This window comes from Wasmannia auropunctata, unplaced genomic scaffold (assembly GCF_000956235.1).
Source record: "Wasmannia auropunctata unplaced genomic scaffold, wasmannia.A_1.0 LD335994.1, whole genome shotgun sequence".
In the NCBI taxonomy this organism is placed as follows: Eukaryota; Metazoa; Arthropoda; class Insecta; order Hymenoptera; family Formicidae; genus Wasmannia; species Wasmannia auropunctata.
Window position 1 is genome coordinate 2117092 of NW_012026896.1, and position 22706 is coordinate 2139797.

Consider the following 22706-nt stretch of genomic DNA (forward strand, 5'->3'; position numbering starts at 1 on the left):
CGTGGAATTAACAATGGAGCTGGAGCGGGCTCTTTTTTTTTACGCGCCTGCCAGACAATTAGCGTTAATTGCGGTTCAACGGCATCGGTCGACATCGATGCGTATCTTCAGACACTCCCGCGTGCGCCGGCAATATCTTTTTTATTTAATAATTTGGAATTATTATATTTCTCTCGTGCGCGCACACCGGCATTCGCGAGTAAATGTGTTTATAGCCTTGTTTGTATCGAGTAAACGCATAAATGGCGCCTGATGGCCGCTCAATGTGCGTGGATCGATAATAATTTTAAGGCAAAAACTTTTACTTTACTCGTACGTATAACGTACTTATACGTACGGTATGATTATTGGGAAAAGTTAATAAGTATATACGCTTCTAATGTACGTTTACCAGCTTTTTCCAGTAATCAGATGATACGTACGTTGCTCATGTAATATGACGGATATCCTGGAACTGGCCTTTTAATCGCTTGTGTGACTAATTCTAATAATCGCCTATGGAAGTGATCCTTCCTAAGAAAAATGTTCAAGAAAATTGATTTTATTTTTTAATTTTTAGCAATGCATATCTTTATAATCAAAATCATTAAAATAAAATTTTATTAAAGCATAATACATTTATATAAAATTGATTAAAAAGTAATTTTATCCTACGTAATTTCTTTATCGTAACTGACCGAACACATTGAACAATATTTTAATATTGAAAATGGAATTGATTTAATGTCAAGAAATATTTGATAAAAAAGACATTGATTAATTCTTGGAAATACATTTTATATGTTTTATTTTGTGGATTATTTAAAACTTTTATTAGTATTATATAGGTAACGTATTCGAGTCGTTTCAAAAATTTTGAGTAAAAAGAATAAATCAAAGAAAACTATATCTTATAAAATCATAATTAAAAATAAATCAAAGAAAACTATATCTTAGCGGTTAATTTCACATATAATTTATATATAATTTTATTGAATATAACCACTATTATATAGCTTCCTACTTGTGATTAACTTTCACATGCATCTATTTTTATTTAAATGAATGTATTACCATACATTTAAAGGAAAAAAAAACTTATTTGTAAAATATGCCACAAAAAATTTTATAGAACAATTAATTTGTAGGGAACACTATAAACAAGAGTTTTCAATAAAGAATACAAAATGAAAAGATTTATATCTTTTTAAAAACTGATTTACATAGAAATTTGAGGCACAAATAATACAAATCTTCGTTGTATAAAAATTTGTTTCTTATTTCATTAGCTTATAATAATGCAGCATACAAGTTGTGATTACCTTAAATTGAGTATAAGAACTTATACACTACGATTTATACGATTTTATAAGGTACCTTTCTGAAGTGTGGAAATTTGGCTGATTTTAGGTACATTCGCAAAGCAACGAGTATGCTTTGCTTACTACCGCTTTTCCGAGAACGGCGAATAAATTTATTAATGCCAACAAACTTGGCGTGTTCTCAGCAAATCAGTAGCACAGGTACGTTTGTATATGCATTATAATACATTGCACAATCCCACATTATAAATACTATTATATCACTAACGCCCGATTATTATTATCATCTCGTTGACGTTCTCTTAAATCGGTTCATGGCACGAAGCGTTTTCATTTTCTGAAGTGCCAGATAATATACATTGCAATTATTTAATACTTAACAATAAAGAATAATGCAAAATAAAAAATATATCTTTCTATATAAAAACTTTCGTGTTTCGGGTTTAATATCGTCGCCAGTAGCTAATGTCATGTTGATCAATCGTTTCGGCATAACTTAAGTGTTCTATTGTATTATCGGTTCTTTGTCTAACAATGTATTATATTAATTCAATATTCTTTAAACGCAAATAAAAATGTGAGTTTTATCTTACAAGTTTTCATTTTTATCAATTAACTTCGAAATTATTAATTTCCGAATTTTTTATACCTTTAATAGATAAAATTAATTTAATAGGTTTAACAAATTTAATAGATTAATAGAATAAATCTTGAAATCAATCTGAATGTATATTACAGTACATCTGAATGCAGTATATATTTAAAAAAAAAAACCGAATTCATAGAACGCAAAAGTTAAGGGATATCTCCGCGGTTCTCTATCGTTTACGCACGATTTCGTTCTAAAGCCTATGATTCGCAAGCCTTGGATCCTCCTCTATGATCTGCACGCTCTTTACTTTCGGCCGGGCCGCCGTACGCTCGCCATATTTTCCACTTGGGAGATCTTTCTCGAGGTCCAGATTGCTCGTCTCGTAACTCGATTGGCCGACATAGGATTCTGTGGGATTGCCGATCAAATCTCGAGCGCCACCGTTCGATGTCAATCGCGCCAGTTCGCGCAGACTGGTGGAGAACGAACTCTGATCCTTCGGGGGCTGACTGTCGCCGAGATCGTAATTGGTCTGTCGCGCCAATTCCTCGATACTTCTGGCGTATTGAACGAGATATTGCTGCAGCAGGGCTTTCAAGTTCACGTTCGGCGAGGGCTTGGGTTGGATGGGCGGCACCCCGTCCACTCGTAGGATGATCACGGGTATCAGGGAGTTCCCGGCTTGCACGAAGGTCGGCCGCACGTTGAGGATGGACGAGGGATTCTTGATGTACTGCGAGATAGACGGGTTGTAGTTCAACAAATCCGAGTACTGCAGATTCGAGTAGCCGTCCAGATTTTTGCCGCCAGCCGCGCTGGTCTTCTTGGCCGAATTTTGGCTGCCTGCAGCTGGAAAACAATTCTCAAGTAATACACCCCGATTACGCCACGTATTTCGATAAAGCATAAAGTGTTAGCTCACCTGATGAAGCGAAGAGTCTGGTGGATTTCGCATTCCTCTCCACGCCGTCAATGTATTCCGGATTTGGACTGTTCACCATGTACTTCGAGATCGGCTGTCTTAGCGCCTCGTATCGATTCTTCTGATGCTTCCCGGTTGGCTTGAGAGAGTTCCTGGGCGACAGAGTCGTCGAAGAGACATACGTGGGCGAGACTCCGCTACCAGCTTTGAGCTGCTGCGAAACCGCCTGCTTCTGACCGATGTAGTTCTGATAGCCCAGTCGAAACGATTGCTGCTGCTGCTGCAGACGGGACAGGGAATTGGCCGAGATGAACGGGGTGCGCGAACCGGTGGATTCCGGCGCCAGCGGGAACTGCACCGGGCCCTGCGACATCATGCTGCTCTCCGTGGCGGATTCGTAGATCTGCGACGCGTCCTGACCCTTGGCGGCGGCCTGTAACGCGGCCAGCGACGGGTACTCGGAGTAAGTCTCGTACGTCCTAGGCGGCATGTCGGACACTCTGCCGTCTGGATACTTCCAAAATATCTTGTTCTCGTATTTGATACCATTCTCCACCGTGTATCGGGGCAGATTGGGGAAGGGATTCTCCGGATAGCCGGATGCGTCGTCCGAACCGGGAGTTGAGGATTCCGGTCGAGCGTAGTCATGAGGATTCGTCTGTTCCAGGAAAGCGGCTGCCTCAGGGGGACTAGGCGTCGAGGATTTCGCTGCGCCTGGCTTCGATCTGGAATAATTCTGCACATGATGCACGTTTATCGTGTGCTGCGAACTCTGCCCCTGGTATCTTTGAACGTATGGCGGCGAACTCGGAGTGACGTAGGTGTATCGACTTGAACTGGAGGCCGTGTAACTCTGTGGACTCGGGGTGGCGTAATCCGACCCCCCCGCTGCCGCGTCCTCGGGACCGAACACCAATGATTGCGGCGTCGTGGACGTGTACGCGCCGTCCTGGTAGTCCACGTTCGAGTACGCGTCGCCGGCGGGTCTCGCGATCGGCGTGAACCCTTGATAAAGCTCGGAATCGGACGTCTTCGTCAGCTTCGTTCGCAGCCCGAACACCGGCGGTGTCTTTGTCGTGGGATTGTAATACCGATAGCTCGATTCCGCGGAGCCGCGGGCCGCCTGCTGTCCGAAATCTGCGAGTGAGAACGGCTTCTGATTGCTCGGCGGCACCTTTTCAATTATCGTCCTCGGAAGAAACGGGCTGATGGACTCCTCTATGCTCACGGTGGTGCCGGTCTTTCCCGCGGGAAAGTAATAGTTGTACTTTCGCGGGGCGTGCAAGGAATTCCGGTCGAAGCCGTAACCGAGGCCGTTGTTCACGGTGCGCTTCGACTTCTCGTCGGTCGCGTTACTCTCGATCGTGCCGTTATCAAAGTCCAGAAGTATTATCGGCGGCAGAATCGGTAGCATATCCTCGGCGTCCCTCTCGGCGTCTGGAGCATCGGTAGCGTCGTCGGCAATAGGACGCTCGACGCTGCCCGAGTCGTTCACCTTGATCTCTCTGCTTCCGCTAGTCTCCGCATTGCAGAGCCCGTGCAGCATCAATAGGAATGCGGCGATCTGAAAGTCAGGGGCACGTGTAAGAAATCGCACCAGATGCGATGGTAACAATGTGTTGGCCATCGATCTCCGGCAACGGCGATCTCGCTTTCACTTCCCTTCCCCCGATTTGGCGTGCGTGCGTGCATGTACGATGATCGCGACCGAAGAAATGTTCGGTTGAATTATCCCGGATTGAATTTTCTCCGTAATGAGATGTACATATTTCCAGAAGGATGTATTAATCAGATATAATGTTTATGTAGGTATCTACGGAGCGCGATAATCCGGTTATGCATGTAATTACGAAAATAACGAGGACATAATTGCGATCCTAATTCCTGGGAGGGAAGTAGATCTGAAGTAGATGGAAAGATACTTTTGTAGGGTCAGAGTCAAGTGTGTCGGTCAACATCGTTAAAAACGAGTTTTATTCGTTGCGGACTTACGATTTTCACCGCTTTCTTTAAACGTCGGAATCTGTAGGTATACGACGGCTGAAAATATTGCTTTCCATTTTAGCAATAAAAGTTCGAACGAAATTGTAATAAATTGTATCATAAAGAATTTACTAATAACTTTAAAAACTAGCTATTTATCAAATTATTTAATCAGTCGTTTTATGAAATATTAATTAATTAAATTTAAATTAATAAAGGAATCGTAGACAGATCTAAATTACACTTATAAAGTTGCATGAAAATAATTTGATATAAGAGAAATTAAAAAATTAATACAGAAACGTAAAACATACACTGGATTTAAGTACCTTAAAGTGAAAATCAATTAAACATCAAATTCAAATAATGCAAATAAGATAAATAATTGAAGTAATATTTACGTTCTTTTTTAATAATTCTTCAAACCTTTTAGAAACGTTTAGAATATAAATCATGTCTGCAGTCTTTAAATGACGATATATATTTAAATCTAAGCGATCAAATTTTTTTTCCGCTTTCCTAAAGCAAACATGCCGACTGCTCCCAAATTACAATTCTGGCATTAATGACCCAATAAATATTCAGCACGTGACACGTGATGAAAATAGATGCGCGCGTGCAGCGCGTCGAAAGTGGCCGCGACCGCGACCGTTCGTCAGCTCGTCAATCAAAACGCAAAATTGGCGGAGATGTAAAAAAAACGCGAGCGGCGTGTCGCAATTGAGGAGATGTCGAATTTCACGCCGCGGATCTCACCGGACATCCACGACGCGTTACGTCGTCGCGAAGCCGCACGTGTTATCTAATACCGAAAAGTACGTTCGAGGCTCCTTGCGAATCGGGAGATGAGATGCGTGTGGCTCGTCCACCTCTTTACGGACTTTCACTGGCTTACTCAAGAGCATCTGCCGCGGCCACTTTATCACTGGCTCTTCATGTATGGACCGCGATCGGAGAAAAATTCACGGCACTTTCACCGCAATTACATCCGGTTGAGTCCAGGAAACCAACCGTGATTCATTCGATCGGGAGAAAAAAGATTTTTTTGAAACTGTTGCGCACGGAAAAATGGCACGGGTGACGCGTTTCCGTTAAAATATTTCCTACGGCATTTTCGGGATTAAAATTTCAGTTCGGAGGGATTATTGAATGTAGGTTGAACATCTGCAACCGCGAGATTTTACGCGCGATCAATTCCTGCCAATAATATGTGATATAGTCAACATGCGGCTGTTAGCTTCGCAATTACTATGTCAGTATAACTTTGCCAGTAATGTTTATCGCAATTACTACAATTACTTTTATTATTATAATTATAAAGGAAAGTTATTATAGGATTATTAGTGAAGAATGTTAATATCATGCAGTGTGAAAATTATCTTTTTTAATTATTTTTATCTCACTAGTTTTATTACATAAAAAAATTAAGAAATAAGAGACAAATTATAAATATAAAAAAAGAAAAAAGTTTATATGTATTATTTTTTTAATGTATATTATATATTTTTTGTACACCAAAATGCCAATTTTAGAGAATATAATAAACGAATGAATATCTCTCTTTGTAAAGAAAAAATATAACAATAAAAACAACTAATAGAAAATTCAAACTAAATTTTAATTTGACAACTTTGTAAATTATAACAAGAATTATAGACAAATCAAAATATTTAAACGACACATCCATTAAATATAATTTCGAACAGTTTTTACCACAATTAGAATAATAATATTAATTGTGTCATCTCTTAATAAGACGGTAGAGAGATTTGAGGAAAAGGAGGATTCTATAGGACGCTTAATAGGGCGAGGCAACTTTGATTCAAGTACTCACGTAGATCCTAGCGAAACTCATGACGACCGACCTTAAACCTGCTAGCTTGGCGGACTTGTCGTGTGTGTTTGGTACTGATGAAGCTGAGGCCAGAGCATCCCACCTTATATGCCCTCGCTCCCTGGTGTGAGAAGGACACCATCATTATAGTTTCACCACAGAGAGACGAACGCTATTCGCGTTCGATACGAGAAGACATCTGCCAGTAGCGTAGCGCCGTCTGACAGATCGACGTACAAACCGATCACGCGATCTCGTTCATGCTTTTTGTATTGCGCAAATTAAACGTGCGCGTATCGCGCTATAACTAACCGAACTAACCGGCAGAAGTTTCTATATCGGAAAAAAGTACCACACGGAGAATAAGATGCTAAAGATCGTTTACTAGCGAATCGCGAATCTGGAGAATTCATAATTTCCACGTGAGATGGAATTAAGCGTTCGTTGAAAAATTCATTGTCACTCCACGTGTCACTCACAAAATCATATTATGCCTAATGAGTATACAAGGTGTGACATATGAAAGCGTGATGTATAAAGGCGCGCCGCTTCCACTTTCGTTTGAACATAACGCGGAACGCGGCATATCAGCGCGGAAGATTCTAATAAATTATACATTTACGGAAAAAGAAAGCGTCCGGCGTACGGCGACATTAATAACAGAGTAACAGCCAGAAATTTCAAGCGGTTAATTTCGCGCGCCTACACCGTTGGGCTCATCTCCGTAGCGTCAGCTTTCTCGTATGGACTCTCCGAAGTGATATATCGCGCTCGCGTAAATACTTGCATATGTTTCTTGTACATTTAATGTACCTTCATCACAGTGCGCTACCTCTCGAACGTCAACGTAGAGTCTGTCTGAATATACAACGTAAACTATCGTAAATACTGGCACACATCGTCGGAGCTAATCAGCTAATCCCGTATAGCGAGCTTATTGGACATGCTGATGACCGACAAATAATTTTGTCGTGTGCACGTTGCTCGCGATGCAACGATTAATAAAAATCTCACAGTTGTGCAAATCGTACACCTTGTCTAATAATGTCGTGTAATAGATATAAATATATTACTCCTTTCGTAATATAGTAGAAAGAAGATAAGAGCCGTGACCTTGTCGTCCACTAATGACAGAAGATAAATATCTTCTAGCGCATTTACCTTTCTATAATATTGAAATCCTTTTTAAATGTTACGTATCATTGCGATCATTAGAAATTTGTAGATATTTAACATTCTTACATGTTTTACGTTGTAAAATTCAAATAATATTTAGAGAGGAAATTATAATAATAAAATAAAGAAAAGATAGACATAATTTTATAATTTATTAGAAATAATTATTTTCAAATAAAAAAATTAATTTTAGGTAAAGTTATGATTTTTTAAATTAGTAGAATGTATGTATATATAATTAATAAATTTTACGTATATTTTTGTACATAAAATCTTATTCTACAAGTTGGAGGAGAGGTGTTACCAGTCGTGTTTATCATTTTAAATTTTATTTAAAAATCGTAAACAAAGTATTTGCCGTTTACTGGGCGCGTCTTTACAAATGTAAAAGAGAAAAAGTATAAAAAAGGTTTTGCATGATGTTGTCGATGAAAGACTAGATGCGATGACGCCGCCGACCTCCTGGTTCAGATGGCTCATCCTCGATGTCCGCGTATGCCTCGGTCGTCGCTAGTAAAAATGGCTAATAATTGAGTTTTCAAACTTTACTGACCCATGTGTATGTATGACATTCGTCAATCGTCATGCCACTCACGGCGATTCTCAACGTCACTCGGACTTGCGCTTCTTAAGCGCGAAGTTCACTTTCGACGGGAGAAAACCCCCTTCCAGCTTTATCGGTCTCTCTCTGTACCTAAAACGATATACTGACGTTGTGGCAAGTAATTACAGTAATAAGGCACTCTCTGACACGTCTTATTAATCACTCTGTCATACGCACCTGGCGGTGTCCTGCGCGGCGATGACTTTGCTCGGGATGTACGTGTCGAGTAGTGACTTCGGCTCCGAGGGCAAGGAGTGATCCTGCGCCGGCAAGGCTTGCTCGTCTTCAAAGGAGCTTCGGACAGGCTCCAGTTGCGTGCTGCCGGCTTTGAAGTCATGCGAAGGGAATTGCGGAGGTACGAAATAAGTTTTGGGCTCATCAGGCACCTGCTCGAGAGAACATATATTAAATAAAATTAATACAGTTTCTGTGTTGCGTCGAATGAGACAATTAGAAGAAAGCGCTTAGGCAAGTGAGAAGATATTGCAAATATATCGTTGCAATGAAGAAACAAAAAAAGATTTTATATAAGACACTTTTTTTTACTTTAAAACACAAAGAAGTCTCAATTACAACAGAAGTAAAAGAAATTGATAAAAGCACGTGATATTTTCCTTATGTGTTTGTAAATCCGAACGATTGTATAATACTTTCACAAAAGCCAAACTAAATTATTTTATAAAAAATATCAACGCGTTTCTATCTGTTAAAATAAAATTAATATGCCAATAGAAAACACGTGAACGGCATATTATAGTAGCGCGGCAAAAGAGGCAATTAAACTATGCTAATTAGATAGCGATGTCATTCCGTTAACGAGGCTAATTTAAATCTCTAATTATAACCCCGGTGAGTAAAGCGACAGTTATGTAAAACTGTCATTTCCATTACAAAATACCGATTTCTGATAAACGTAACGTAGTTACACAAGCTGTAAATCACGCTGAGTGAAAGATCAATTATGGAATCTATTTCGATCAGTTTCCATCACACCAACCTTGATATAATTTTGCGGCAGGTCCTGGCTGATCTGCTCCTGCAAGATCTCCTTCGGCGCTTCGGGGCCGATTGCCGGTGCGATGTACAGCTGCTGCTGATACGGATTTATTTGTCCGCGGAGGTAATTATCCTGAATGTAGGCCGGCAGACGGGCGTAAAGATCGCTGTAAGCGGCAGCGGGATCGCTGTAAACTATGCCGGGCTGCGTGTAAACTAATGGCTGCACATACTGCGGTTGCGAGGGCGTGATGTAAGCTTGCGTGTGCAACAGGGTCTTTCCTTGCGTCAGCGGCTGCTGGGCGTACAACGGTGTCGTCAGCAAGGGAGCTGAGTTAAGCTTCTTTTTCGGTGCATCTGGGATCACATATGTCGATCCTTTCGGCGCCTGAAACATTCACGATTGTGCGGCGAATGAAGCGGAAACGACGAAGGACCGACGTGCAAACCGGTTGACGCTAAAATATTCATGATCTGTTTACTATGCAGGAAGAAAGTTTAACGTTTCTCTCTTACATCGCATTAATCAAATCACAATATTGCGACATTATTGCTAATACATAACCATTTGCACGAAAATACGATCTTAAGAAAGTTGCATATACGTTAATTAACTTACCTTCGTCGTGAACGTTACTTGCCCAATAGTAGAGTAAGGTGATTTTACGGAAGAGATCAATTGTTTTTGATTATACGCGGGGGTATATAGAGGTATGGGAATTTGTTGGGCCGCGTTGCTAGCAAATTGTAACGGAGGTTGTGCCAGTCCGGCATCTTTTAGACCAACCAAGGGATTAATATTCAAATTGGAATAATAGGGAATCAATTGTGCCACCGGAACATCAATGTAAGTAGGTTCTGCAAAATTATAAAGCGGAATTAAATTTTATATTCTTCCTTTCAATAATTATTCAAAAAATTGTACGAGTATTTCTATGAAATAATTTTATCTTCTTTTTTTTTTGACCTTCTATATTCTTATTATATATTTAAAAATTTTTCTAATTATTTTAATACCGTAATAATACTTTTTATTCCATTGTTAATTTATAGTTTCGTAATTTTTAACGTAATTATATAAGTAAGTATACTCTCATATTAATATTACTATTTAAAAGATTCTTGAGTATAAATTTAAAGAATAATAGCATATTAGAAGCATTTCATGCGGTCTTTACCTTTATTGATTATAGCTTTCGTGTATTTGTCCGTTACTGCTTTCTGTTGAACACTTTGGATGTGATTGCCCACCACTATTTCCGGTTGATAGTTTAATTTCTGAGATTCGAAAGCAATAGGAGCGATGCCTTTAGCCGGTATTTCCACTTGCTGTTGATATCCGCCGTAATATTGTAACGGCGGAATATTTTGCTGCGGCAGAATTTGGCTCGGCTGCTTATATTGTGCTTCGTGTACGGCGTATTGATTGGGTTGAATGTATTCTTCAGATGGCACTTGCTAACGATAACAAAACGAAGGACACAAAAGAGTTAATAAACGAAGGCAATTCCATTATTGATCGATAGAATTAAATATATTATTATTTTATAATTGTAACTCTATTCTTTCTTAATATTATTTATCTTCTATATTATAGACATATGATAGTGTATTACAAAATTTATCACCTATAATAATTTTCATATCAATACAAAAAACTCTCTCTCTCTCTCTCTCTCTCTCTCTCTCAAAATAAGCACTTGAAATTCCGCGTATTACAATTTAATGTTTAATTGATGTCTTACGCTGTATTTTATATCCTGAAGCCGCTGAGGTGGAATGTACAATTCGGGATGACCCAATGTATTATATTGGCTTGGTATTTGATACTGCTGCTGATTGGGATTAGCGTTATATTTCGTCTCATCAGTTTGGATGCTCTCGGCCTTAGTTTTGCCCTCCGCCTTCAGAGTATCTCTCTCTATGTCCTCTAAATTAATTTTCTTCTCGGCACACGCCGCTGTTACCAGCAGACCCAATATTAAATAGACTTTCTGTAATCGAAAGAGAAAGTTAAAATTACTGTCAATCATATGTTTATTCTGCTTTTTCATTCTCTTTTTTTCTTTTAATTCACCACCCAATTGTGCATAAACCTGCAATAATCTATAAGCCAAGTATAAAATTGACTAATGACTTTCATGTGTAAAATATAAATAGCATGATTGGCATCTGTCGCATAAATAAAAAGGTTAATTGCTTTCTTGATGCATCTAGAGAAAAATATATTATTATACTTAAACGTTTAGAGAAAAAATGCTGATGGCATGAAATTATGTTGAAAGTTGAACTCAATAAATTTCAATATGATTTAATAAAAATCGCCGGATTAATTGCTTAAAAAATTTTCTTCTTATCGAATTTGCCATGCAACTACAAATAGATAGTTTCTCAAAGTTTAATGTGATCGATTCGTAGATATGCAAAGAAGAACGGGAAAAATTTAATAATCCGTAATAAATGCATAATAATAATCGATCTAATAACAAAACGATCAACGATGACGCGTTTTTATCTGCTAATTATATTGCGCGTTCACCATTATCGTTTCCGGCAAAAACGTATATTTGCACCGGGCACACTTTCACTGCACGCGAAGTTCTGGGTCAAACATCCGGCATGGACCAGTCTTATATAGATTGGTTGTCCCGCCACCGGCGGGGCGGACCGCTCCCTCCCCCGAACACGTGTACATCGCCACATGCACGTATGATGTACATTTCTTTCTCTTCTTTTTTTTTTTAATTATCTTCATATGAATATTTTCAGACACATATTACAGTGCGCCGCATACCGAGAAAAAACTGCGCGCTTTTATAAACGGAACTTTGGAATATTTTTTTTCCACTCCAGATTTTTTTTCAATTAAGCAAAACGTATATCATCAACGACGGAGATAACCAATTCTTTTTGTTGCAAAAACTAGTCCGTTTCATATATTTCTCTGAAAGCAAGTTCTTCGCGCGATATTTTTTATTTGTGTGATCCTTTTATAGAATTAATATGAAACTCTATTACAAAACTCTCTTCCCTCCGCTTTGACGGCGAAGTTATGCATTTTCTTTTCCACGACGGTTATATAATGCGCGCGGTATTATCCCACTAAAGTATTGAAGTGGAACCATCTAAATAGCGGGGCCATACTTACCATGTTGCAAATATGTAAAAAAAAATACAGACACGACACAAAGGACTTAGCTCTACTATAAAACCGAATCAGATGTGCGTTCTCTTATATAGCTTTTACCCCTACCCAGATGCACATCTCCTGTCGGGCTACACTTCACTTCTTGATCAAAGCGTGTGTGATAATCCGTGTCGGTCGTGGACCACGCAGAATACCATCGTGATACGAGTAAAAGTGAAGATATTTGTTAAATTACTTCCTCAATTTTTCAGAGCACGCGACAGGATTTCATCATTCAAAGAAAGACTCCCAAAGAAACTCTACATCTCATATACATATTATATAACAATATTAAAAATCGTTTTCAAGCTTTTTCAAACTTTAATTTTTTTCAAAGATAATTGCTTTAGAAATAATATCATCAACTACTTTTTTTAAAGAAAATCTTATATTACATTTGTTTTAAATAATGTATAATAATTCTGTAGACAGAATTCAGGATAAAATTTTATTTATAATTTCACGTAGTACGTATAAAAAGAATTTGAAAAATCAGAATATATGATCATATACGATATAAAATTAATTAAAATAAAAGTAATATATGTTTAAAGCACATATAAATGTATATTAAAATATATGATATGTATAAAATAAAAGTCTATATTTTAAAATCTAAAAGGATTTAAAATAGACCTCCTAAAATGGACTTTATTCTCGGAAAAATATAAGTCGAGTTTCTAACAAGATTAATTCTCGATTCAAATTGATTAGATAAAAAATGATTGAAGTGAAATTGAGTTAAATACACGTACATCCGAATACAAAAAGTGCACAAACTATACCGCGATGTAGCGCAGTGCGAAGACACATAAAATAAAGATCATGACTTTAAGTAAGTATGATTAATAGATAAGGGAATATTCCGCGTGAAACGATTTATTTTGCATCCATCAAACGGACGGCGGAAAACTAATCTTTTCGTAGAAAGAGTCGCATCGAAGATGCGTCGTTAGTGCGAAAATCAACAGGCGGAAAAAAGTCAGTTATTAAAACGCAATCTCCTGGGAAACGTGATATATCGTCGAGATGATCAAATCAGAAACGAGCCTCACGTACTTAATCATTATCGTCCATTCCACGCACGTCATTTGTACGATCGCGGTGGTCGGCTTATCCGATTGCGTTCGACGTGAAATAAAGTGCGTTAAGTGTCTGGCGTACTAGGCGCTATCGACACTCGTAATCTTCACGTAAACCTTCCCCCAGATTTTTCGAAGCCGTAAAATCGCGCTAACTATCATGCCCGATTATTCGGTTCATTAAACAGTTAATTGGCCGAGCCGATGCGTTTCAATCAATTTCACACTATTAACTATAATTTGCAATTGGAATGTAGAATAGATAAAATGGTACAACTCTGAATTACAACTACTTATTTACATTTCCACGTATAATAAGAATACAAATCGAATGTACAAATGTAATGATAACTTTTTACAGCGTTAATTAAGATATATGAAATAAATAATTTTGTACACATAAATTCGATTAAAATCGTTCAGGATATCTTTTAATACAATATAATTTTTTCCTTTTGTTTTTGTTTAATGGCATATTATATAAACTCAACGAAATTTATAAGTTGTTAAAAGTTGATATTACAAGTTAATTTTTAGTATAATAATATAGTGTTATTTTTAAAACAATTTTAATTAATGTTTGATAGAAATTTAATAAAAATTGTTGTGGCTCGTTCTTACCTAGATATGTAATATTCATTAAAAATTCTCGATACTATCTACCGTTTATTAATTCAAGTGTATAATGAGAAACAAGCGCCAGTTGTCTTCTGCGAAACAATGGAGAGAATGATCGATGCGGTCTCATAGGAAGTGACGGTTTCCGATTATTGAAAGACATAATGGCGTACGCACTTGTGGAAAAGTGGATTATTCTCACCACTGCGTGTCTAACAGTTGCATGCGAGATTGAGCTGTGAGATTTGGACACGCGATCTCGTTATCTAATCATATCAAAGACGGTGATATATCTTTGGCATTTATATAAAACAGATATATATATATATATTGTATATCCTTTAATGAGTTATCATATATATATATATATATATATATATGTATATATATATATATTGTATAGCCTTTAATGAATTATCAAAAATAATTACGCTAATAATAAATTAATGGACTAATTTTTACTTTTGTACGATCGATACTTTTAACTCACACTATTTTTTGGTATTCACACTATTCTAAATCCTTTTAATGTGATATTTAAACTGTAATATATATTAGTAAAATATATATATGTATATTTGATATGCAGATAAAATCTCTATTAATTATAACAAATACACGTATAATTACAGAGTAATTAATCAAGCTAATCTCTCGCATGTAGAATTTGCTATCTAGAACGATACTTCATTCTGTAAGATCGATGACGATACTCAAGTTCATGTCACTTTTCTCTTAATTTTCAAGATCAGATCTAACAATAAATTATTCTCGTATTAAACGATGTAATTGAAGATGATTTCAGCTACAGCTCGCAGAATTGTACTATAGAATGATGTATAAAAAAAAATCGAATTGTATGTCAGTGAAATTTTTCATCTACCTGCCGTTCCATCCAATGGAGTTTGAGCGATAACGGTTAACCGAATAGTCATCCTGGCGGTCTACTGCTTATCGCGACGATCGTGTGGCAAGGTGTTCCTGAAAATTACTAAACGGAAAGCCCATCGCTCGCTCGCTCCATTCTGTCGTAGACAATGGGGAAAAGGGCTTTTGGTCTGGAGAAGCGGAAGGAGAAGGGGGAGCTTTTCTTGCACAGATTCCTGGCAGGAGTTGGTGATCGATGCAGTCGGGAGTCACGGAAGGGAAAGGATCGCGAGGATGGAAAGGAGGTCTCGTAATGACTCGCAATCTCTTTGTCGCTCTCTCTCTCTCTCTCTCTCCCTCTCTCTTTCTCTCTCTTTCTCTCTCCCTCCCTCTCTCTGTAGAAATGGAAACGTTCCGCTATCGAGTTGCACAAAGGCAGACCCTTTCCTCGGACATTCCCGGGTGTATTCCACCTGCCAAAGCGGAAGAGAAGGACGAGGAGGAGGAGGACGAGGAGAAGAAGGAGGAGGATCGCGAAACTTTCTACGGTGGTCTTGGGTGTGGATTACAACCTTATATACCGATCGCCCGCTGTTGCGTCAATCGGTCGCACTTGAGACGAATTACCTACAACCTCGAGTCACACACAAGACTTTCTCGGCCGCCGAGGCCGAGGCGCCTCCGTGCAAAAGGGAGGAGAAAAACGAGGAAGTCAACTAGACTCGTTACATTGGCGACGCGCCGTCGATCGGAACGCGATTTCTCATATTCCGACGAGGCGACAACAAAAAATGCAAATATTCGACCTTTCCGGTCGATCGCTTTCTCGATCTCGACCGCCTAGTTCGCCTACCGATTACCTGGCCGTTTTGCGGGATCCGTTAAATTTTTTATATTTCACTCGGGTTGACCGCAGAGCGCGTCCGCTTTCGAAATTCGCTCGATCGATTATATGAACATCATTTGCAAGTAACGATCGTCATTTACATGCGTATCTCTCTCATAAAGTGCGGCTGGGAAATCGGTGGGTACGCTAGAAAATCTTTAATTAATGAAACATGCTTTTCTCTATATTCCTTTTTCTTGGCAGTCTCTCGAAGATGCTGCAATTAACTATTTAGAACAAATAATTTTTATCATTGCTAAAAATTTTCTCAGAAACTAAAATAAAAGTTGCCCTACTTCTCTCTTCAATATGCAGAAAAGAGTTTAAAATAATTTTATTCATTAAACAAGTTTTTGTATGATTATTATTATTATTATTATTATACATATGTATGATTTTCTAAGATATCCCTTCTGTAACTACTTTACATAGTCCGAATTGTAGTAACAATCTTAAATTTATTAGACGGTAATGCGAATTATGTACGGTGATTTATTAACTTGCCGAAGAGAAAACCGACGCGTTAAAAAAATGCGACAAAAATAAACATCGCACCGCGTGCAATCTATTCGTCGGGGTCGAGGAAACAGAGCAAGTAGCACATAATTGCAGAAGAGTGCCAAATAAAGAATAACGCATTTTCTACATAAATTAATCAGTGTGTTATAACATTTTTTTTTCGATGTAACGTTCCCCGACGTCGGAATAATGCAGGCAGCTCGTCTGTCGGCTCGCACGACGCGTGACGGCTCATAAACATAAAGAGAAAATAACGCTACGGTTACAATAATGGATGTCCTTACACACGCGTATAGCGCGCACGGGGGACTTTCTACCAGTGGCATCGTCGCCAAAAGCTGCACAGCCTCGTTTATTCAGCGTTTTATACAACAGCGAGGGTCTTACTCGAACTTTCGGGCCGCCGTGTATATATTATCGATCGAGATCGAGTCGGCCGCCGCGTGAAAGTAACAGGCTTGGTCCATCCGATTTTATTTCAGACCATCAGCGTGTACACGAGCGCGCGCGCGCGCGGAATGAACGAAATAAAGTAAAACGGCGCGAGGCGCGCAGCTCTCACTCATCTGCCGCGATATCCGCGCGCGTGATTGGCGTCAGGACTTATTGCATTCCGCATGAAGCATGCAATTCTGTCAAATGTTATTAATTCTATCCACACATCCGGCTGTTACGGGAAATAAGAAAAATTTATGGCGTTAGTTTTTTGACTTTAAGTACATAATAAAACGTATCGAAGGAAATATTTTATATCCCGGTTGCTCTTCACATCCAGATAAGACTCTTTTTTTCGCAAATTCTCGTCAAAAGAAGAAATATATACGAGAGCGAACTGAAGAAAGATACGGATGAACGGATACCTATATACGAGCGAAGTGTAATTTCGTGAAACTTGAAGGAAAACAGTCCGGTGAACATTTCTTATCTCATTCACACGGTCTATCGACGTGCCGGACCTGGACCGGTTCGTCGAGCGGACCGATCGTGCGCGGGATCTCGCTTCCGCTTTCCATCGCGGCCGGCACGCCTCATCCGGTCGATCGACCGGACATTGCCGTGATCCGGATCTCTTCCGCTTTCCAGCTTTCCGTGACTCGGTCGACTTCACCGTTATTCGCATTAAAACGGTACCGTACGAGGGACGGAGAATTTTTAACGTTCATTTAGCGCCGCGCTAAAAAGACGCGTGGAGCAACGGCGCGCAGAAAGGCCATAATGAAATTAATTAGCGAGCACGGGATTAATTAGATGAAGGGGGGGGAGGGGAGAGGGCGATGGAAAATTCATCGCCGGCAGAGAAATGCAGCGCGCCGTCCGATAATCTCGTAGAATTTCAAGATAAAGCAGTCGCTTCGTCCATCGTCGCGACGCGTCCGTAATTTACATCGGCTTGTTTCATACATTAACTTTCTACGATTATCTAAAACTTCTCGTGGTGAGAAGTGTATTTTTAGTGTGGCTTTAAATTTATCTCTTCATCATAATTTATATTAGTTAATAATTTATTCATTTTATATTGATTTATATTATTTGTATATATATATATATATATGTATATATATATATATATATGTATATATATATATATATCAAATCGAAATTTATAATTTCATATGCCATATAATATAATAAATAGTTAAAAAATTAAAATACGCATTTAAAAAATGTATATTAAAATACGCACATAAATAAAACTGTACATTATAATTGTAAAAAGTACAGTATTTTATTTATTTAAAAGCAAATTATTATAGATGATCTAAAATGAGCTTTATAATTTTAAACATAAATGTTTAATAACATAAATAAATGAATCACGTTTTGAAAAACAAGCCTTGACAAAACTCATCAAGTCTGCAATATTGCTGATACATGGAAATAGGAAATAAGAGCTCCATATTGCACATGCATTAATTATTTGGCTCATAAGGCGTACTATCTTAATGATATGGTAAACCCTTAAAATTACCTAGTCCGTATAAATTTCCGCGTCTTAATCCGTTAGATTTTCACGTACATCGCCGTTCGTGATGACGTGTATATAATTACGTTGAAAGGAACACGGTAGAAAGAAACAGGAAGCTGTCGCTCATCGAACGAAAGTAAAGTACAAAAATAAACACAAAAGGGAAACCGGTTCGGGATACTTACACCGAGAAGAGAAAGGAGTGCAAACGTCAAAGGCAGCATAAAGAATCGTTTATTATTGGTGACTACAAAACGCATATTTAAAATCGACTCGTACAATATAGGTCGTAAAGCTACAATAGATTCGCATTGTTGGATCATAGCAGATCTGAGCTCGATGCGACAATCGTGACTTTTTGATTCCCAAAAAAAAACCCGCCACGCAATGCCAAAGCGATTTTGCAAGACGGACACGGACACCGCGTTCTCCTCACACGTCGTCATAAACATTAAGAGATTAGCATCTCCCACTCGCATTTTCGCGGTAACATAAAAGCGACATTCGCCGCTCGTATGAAAGGAAGAAAGTACCAAGCCGGTGTGATGATATAAATAATCGTATTAAGTGGCGATCTTGTACACCCATAAGCAAACCTTCCATTAAATGGTCAATGCCAAAGTAAATCATTCGGAACCTCCGATACCTGTTGGGCTTGTCAAGTTCTAAGATTTCGACTAGCAGCCATCAATAATGTTAGACGGATAATAATTTAAGAACAGATTTTGTTTGATTTAGTAAATTAGAGAGTGAAAGTTTAGACACGAAATGTAGAAGCGCATTTCTTCTGCTTCGCAATGCTGAAGAAAGAAACAGTACTTAATTTAGCTCGACCTCGCATGATCTCCTCATTAGACACAAGAACATATAACGCTGCATATAAATATAAAAATTTTGTAACATAGAAAATTTATAATAAAATTTAATAAAAGGTAATATCCTAATTAATGTGAAATTATTTATTAGTTCTCGTAGATATTGTATTGGAAAACATTTAAATACTTATATTTTGCAGTGCTTTTAGCTATAATCAACTTGAATTTTAAATCTTCGTGATTTAAAGCGATTCAAAGATTTGACTACAACTTTACAGAATTAAAGTTAGTTACTGTATAAAATATTTTTCTGCTTGTATTATTATTTATCTAGTAGATATATCAAACCAGAAAAAAATGGATCAATGACAGGATGAATGAATATTATTAAATCTTAAGTTATAAGTGAATTTTATTTTATAGTTTTAAAATTAAAATATAAATTTTTAATTATGATTTTGGCTTTGAGTAAAGTATAAGTAAATAAAATATTTAATATAAAAAAATGACCGTAAATTTTTAACTTACTTATTTTCGTAAATAATCACATGTATTATTAAGAAACATAAAAAATGTTTGATATTATAAAAAAATATAATACATTATAAGAAATATAAAAATAATGTTTGATATTTGAGATGTACTATACAATTACTTAATTCGCTAGAACTGAAAAAAGCTGCGTCAAAATTCAACAACAACAAATAACAAGGTCTTATGTAAAAACAGTATCTTACATATAATAGCACCAGATTAGCTTTATCGCGTTTTGTTGTATTTTATCCTTTATATTGTTTACTTCCAAAATTGCCGTTGTTTAAATTGGCCGCATCTTGCTGCGGCTGCTGCGGCTGCTGCTGCTGCTGCGCCTGATCCGCTTCTGCGTAGGCGGAGTACTGATAAACGTGCGATCGCGTTGTCTGAGGCACGATGGTAAAACCCTCACTCTGATAAGAGCCCGGTTGGCTCTGATAGGCTCCGTAATTCGGCTCCTGCTTGCTGCCGGACTGACTGTAAGTGCCGCCGTAACTCTGCGACGCGTCGTAACCGGCGTACTTGTCAGCTTGACCCGCCGGTTGTGCGCTGGTCAATACGCGGGCGCGGTAACTGCTAGCTGTTACAGCTGTAGCTGTATTACCACCTTCGGGCGACGCGTACGACGCTTGGGCGTGATTCCGTAACGCCTGCTTTCGAGCGTTCGAGTACCTTGTACTCTTACTCGAGGCTGCCCTCTGAGACGGCGAGCTCTGCTGCTTCGCTCGTTCCCCGCTGACCTTAGCGACTCCGACGGAGTCGATCACGTAGGTGACACCGGGTTTGCCTTTCGCGCCCGGAACGCTCACGTACGACGCGGGCGCGTTCGAACTGTACGCGTTCTGGTTCTCGTACGAGGCACCGCCATCGGCACCGCTCGCGGTGTCCTTTCCGCTCTCGTAGGAGCTGCCGTCGTGTTGCTGCTGCCGCGCCAGTAGATCCGCCAGAGTTTGGCTCGTCATCTGCTCAATCTGCTGAGATTTGACGTACGCGGCGGACAGCGGGAAATCCGGACTGACCGACTGCCCGTTCACGCTGACGACTCTGTACGTCGGCTTCGGCAGGGAAATCGGCTGCGCGTTCTTCACCTGAACGTCCTGCGTAAGTTGGTTGTACGGGCTGGCCACCTTGTACGTGCTGGATTGCACGTCGAGGTCCCGCGAGTTGGCGGCTATGTAGTTGCCGCCCTCCACGAATTGGCCCGCCGCCGGCGCCTCCTGCAGGCTCGTCTCGTCCTCCTTCGGCCTCTCGCCCACGTTGTCCGCGTTCTGTTTGCCGTCCTCCGCGACAGCGGGAACTTGCGACGCCTCGTGATATTCGATGGCTAACGACGGCTGCGGCGGCGACGGCGGCGGCGGCGGTGGTAGCGGCGGTCGCGCGTACAGCGCGTGGCTGAAGTAATGAGGGTAGTAATAGGGTGGCGGCTGATAGTAATAGTTCGGGTACGACGGCACTGGATACGACGCCGGATTCATCGCGTACGCGGCGGGATATGAATTATAGGCGGGATACGCTGGCACGTTGGCGTAGACGTACGCCTCGCCGCCGCCGCCGCCGCCGCCGCCGTAATACGCGGGAACCGCGGGATAGACGTACGACGAGGCCGTGCCGTTTGTGAGATACGGATCATAATCGGGGTAGTAAGAATCCCTTTGGTAAGTGCTGGGGTAGCTGGTGCTGTAGGTGTCCTTGGCGTCGACTTTCGGCGCGTACAGCTCCGTCATTAATTGGGAGTTCACCGCGTCCGTCTCAGCGCCTCGCTTGATTAGCTTCGGGCTGTAGGGGTAGACCGGATGTATCGGTAGAAATGGCTCGTCATTGGGATTCTTGGTTTTGTGCGGCCGGGCGAAAATTGCCGGTGACAGCAAGCAGAGCAGTATCTGTAATTAGACATTTGTATTTGTAATGAATCAATTAATTAATCAATAATTTAAATTTATCACGTTATTAATTGTTATAATACCATATTATTAATTGCCAAGTATACACATGTATATCCAAATAAAGCAAAAGCTCTCAAGTTTAAAATAAAAATATATGTTTCGTCAAAATTTCAAAATTAAACTATATATATATCAAATTTAAAACCGTTTCAAAAAATACACAAAGTTTCTTAAAGTATCTATTTGCAATTATCGTGCAAAAAGCATTAGACATCAAATTCAGTTAGTGCTGAATACAATTATATAGTATTAAATAAAATACGGAGAATCTTATTCATTTAATTAATGAATTTGTTAATTAATAATTTATTTAATCAATAAATTTACTAACCAGCCGCTCCATCTTCGCTGTAATTCACTTGTCACCGTCGGATAGCTACAAAGCTATGCTTTCTTTCGTCGTTTAATCGCTGTCTCATTCGCCACCTTTCCGCACCAGCAATTTTGCAGATCAGACCGACTCGACGGTTCCACCTTTAATGACACATCGGCCGACATTGAATTTCTCCTTTATACCCGACTACCGGAAAAATCACGGAAACTAGTTTAACATTTCTCTGCTCTTATATGTATAGGCAAGTGGAAGTGATAGTGCACGCCCCGACGCGACGTGACGGTGCAATGAAAATGTATAGAATGCTGTCCGATCGCCATCAAATGTCGAGTGTGACGGGCTGATATCGCACCGGTAGCTATCAAACCGTCACGTATCTTCCGCCGGATATTATAAGGAAGCGAGATTTTGCGCGACGGTCCATCTCGCAAGATTCTGCGAGACAACGATTATTATTGTATTATTAGGTAATTATTAGTTAAGCTGTCGATGGTACACGACCGCGAAAAGTGCCTCTGAAATATATTTGACAACGCATGATTTTCAT

At 39.3% G+C, this 22706-nt stretch overlaps 3 protein-coding genes across 4 annotated transcripts; all 3 read right to left on the reverse strand.

The window, feature by feature from the left end:
* Window positions 1–2143: 2143 nt before the first annotated feature.
* LOC105453883 lies at window positions 2144–6653 on the reverse strand. Its single transcript, XM_011696157.1, has 3 exons — window positions 6633–6653; window positions 2812–4379; window positions 2144–2732 (listed from the first exon to the last, which is right to left on the reverse strand). Exons 1-3 carry the CDS (start codon window positions 6651–6653, stop codon window positions 2144–2146), a joined length of 2178 nt encoding a protein of 725 aa, XP_011694459.1.
* A 1467-nt stretch (window positions 6654–8120) lies between these two features.
* On the reverse strand, window positions 8121–12640 carry LOC105453884. 2 transcript variants are annotated; one of them, XM_011696158.1, is made up of 7 exons: window positions 12557–12640; window positions 11154–11402; window positions 10587–10866; window positions 10028–10266; window positions 9410–9796; window positions 8590–8798; window positions 8121–8502 (listed from the first exon to the last, which is right to left on the reverse strand). In XM_011696158.1, the coding sequence occupies exons 1-7, from the start codon at window positions 12557–12559 to the stop codon at window positions 8418–8420; spliced, it is 1452 nt and encodes a 483-aa protein (XP_011694460.1). In that variant the 5' UTR covers window positions 12560–12640; the 3' UTR covers window positions 8121–8417. The 2 variants fall into 2 exon arrangements, with proteins under 2 accessions (XP_011694460.1, XP_011694461.1); XM_011696159.1 differs by lacking the exon at window positions 12557–12640 and adding an exon at window positions 11948–12017.
* Window positions 12641–19908: 7268 nt separating this feature from the next.
* On the reverse strand, window positions 19909–22251 carry LOC105453916 (adhesive plaque matrix protein-like). The gene is made up of 2 exons (XM_011696194.1): window positions 22157–22251; window positions 19909–21762 (listed from the first exon to the last, which is right to left on the reverse strand). The coding sequence occupies exons 1-2, from the start codon at window positions 22166–22168 to the stop codon at window positions 20128–20130; spliced, it is 1647 nt and encodes a 548-aa protein (XP_011694496.1). The 5' UTR covers window positions 22169–22251; the 3' UTR covers window positions 19909–20127.
* Between the last annotated feature and the right edge of the window lie 455 nt (window positions 22252–22706).

What these genes read in the sequence shown, in the direction of transcription:
- LOC105453884 (XM_011696158.1), bottom strand. An exon ending in GAAAGCTATAATCAATAAAG is followed by an intron (nt 10,267 to 10,586) that starts GTAAAGACCGCA and finishes ATAATTTTGCAG; the next exon opens with AACCTACTTACATTGATGTT. An exon ending in AAGTAACGTTCACGACGAAG is followed by an intron (nt 9,797 to 10,027) that starts GTAAGTTAATTA and finishes TGAATGTTTCAG; the next exon opens with GCGCCGAAAGGATCGACATA.
- LOC105453883 (XM_011696157.1), bottom strand. Translation starts at nt 6,653, where the DNA reads ATGAGTTTCGCTAGGATCTAC. An exon ending in TGAGTTTCGCTAGGATCTAC is followed by an intron (nt 4,380 to 6,632) that starts GTGAGTACTTGA and finishes CCTGACTTTCAG; the next exon opens with ATCGCCGCATTCCTATTGAT. An exon ending in CTCTTCGCTTCATCAGGTGA is followed by an intron (nt 2,733 to 2,811) that starts GCTAACACTTTA and finishes AGCTGCAGGCAG; the next exon opens with CCAAAATTCGGCCAAGAAGA.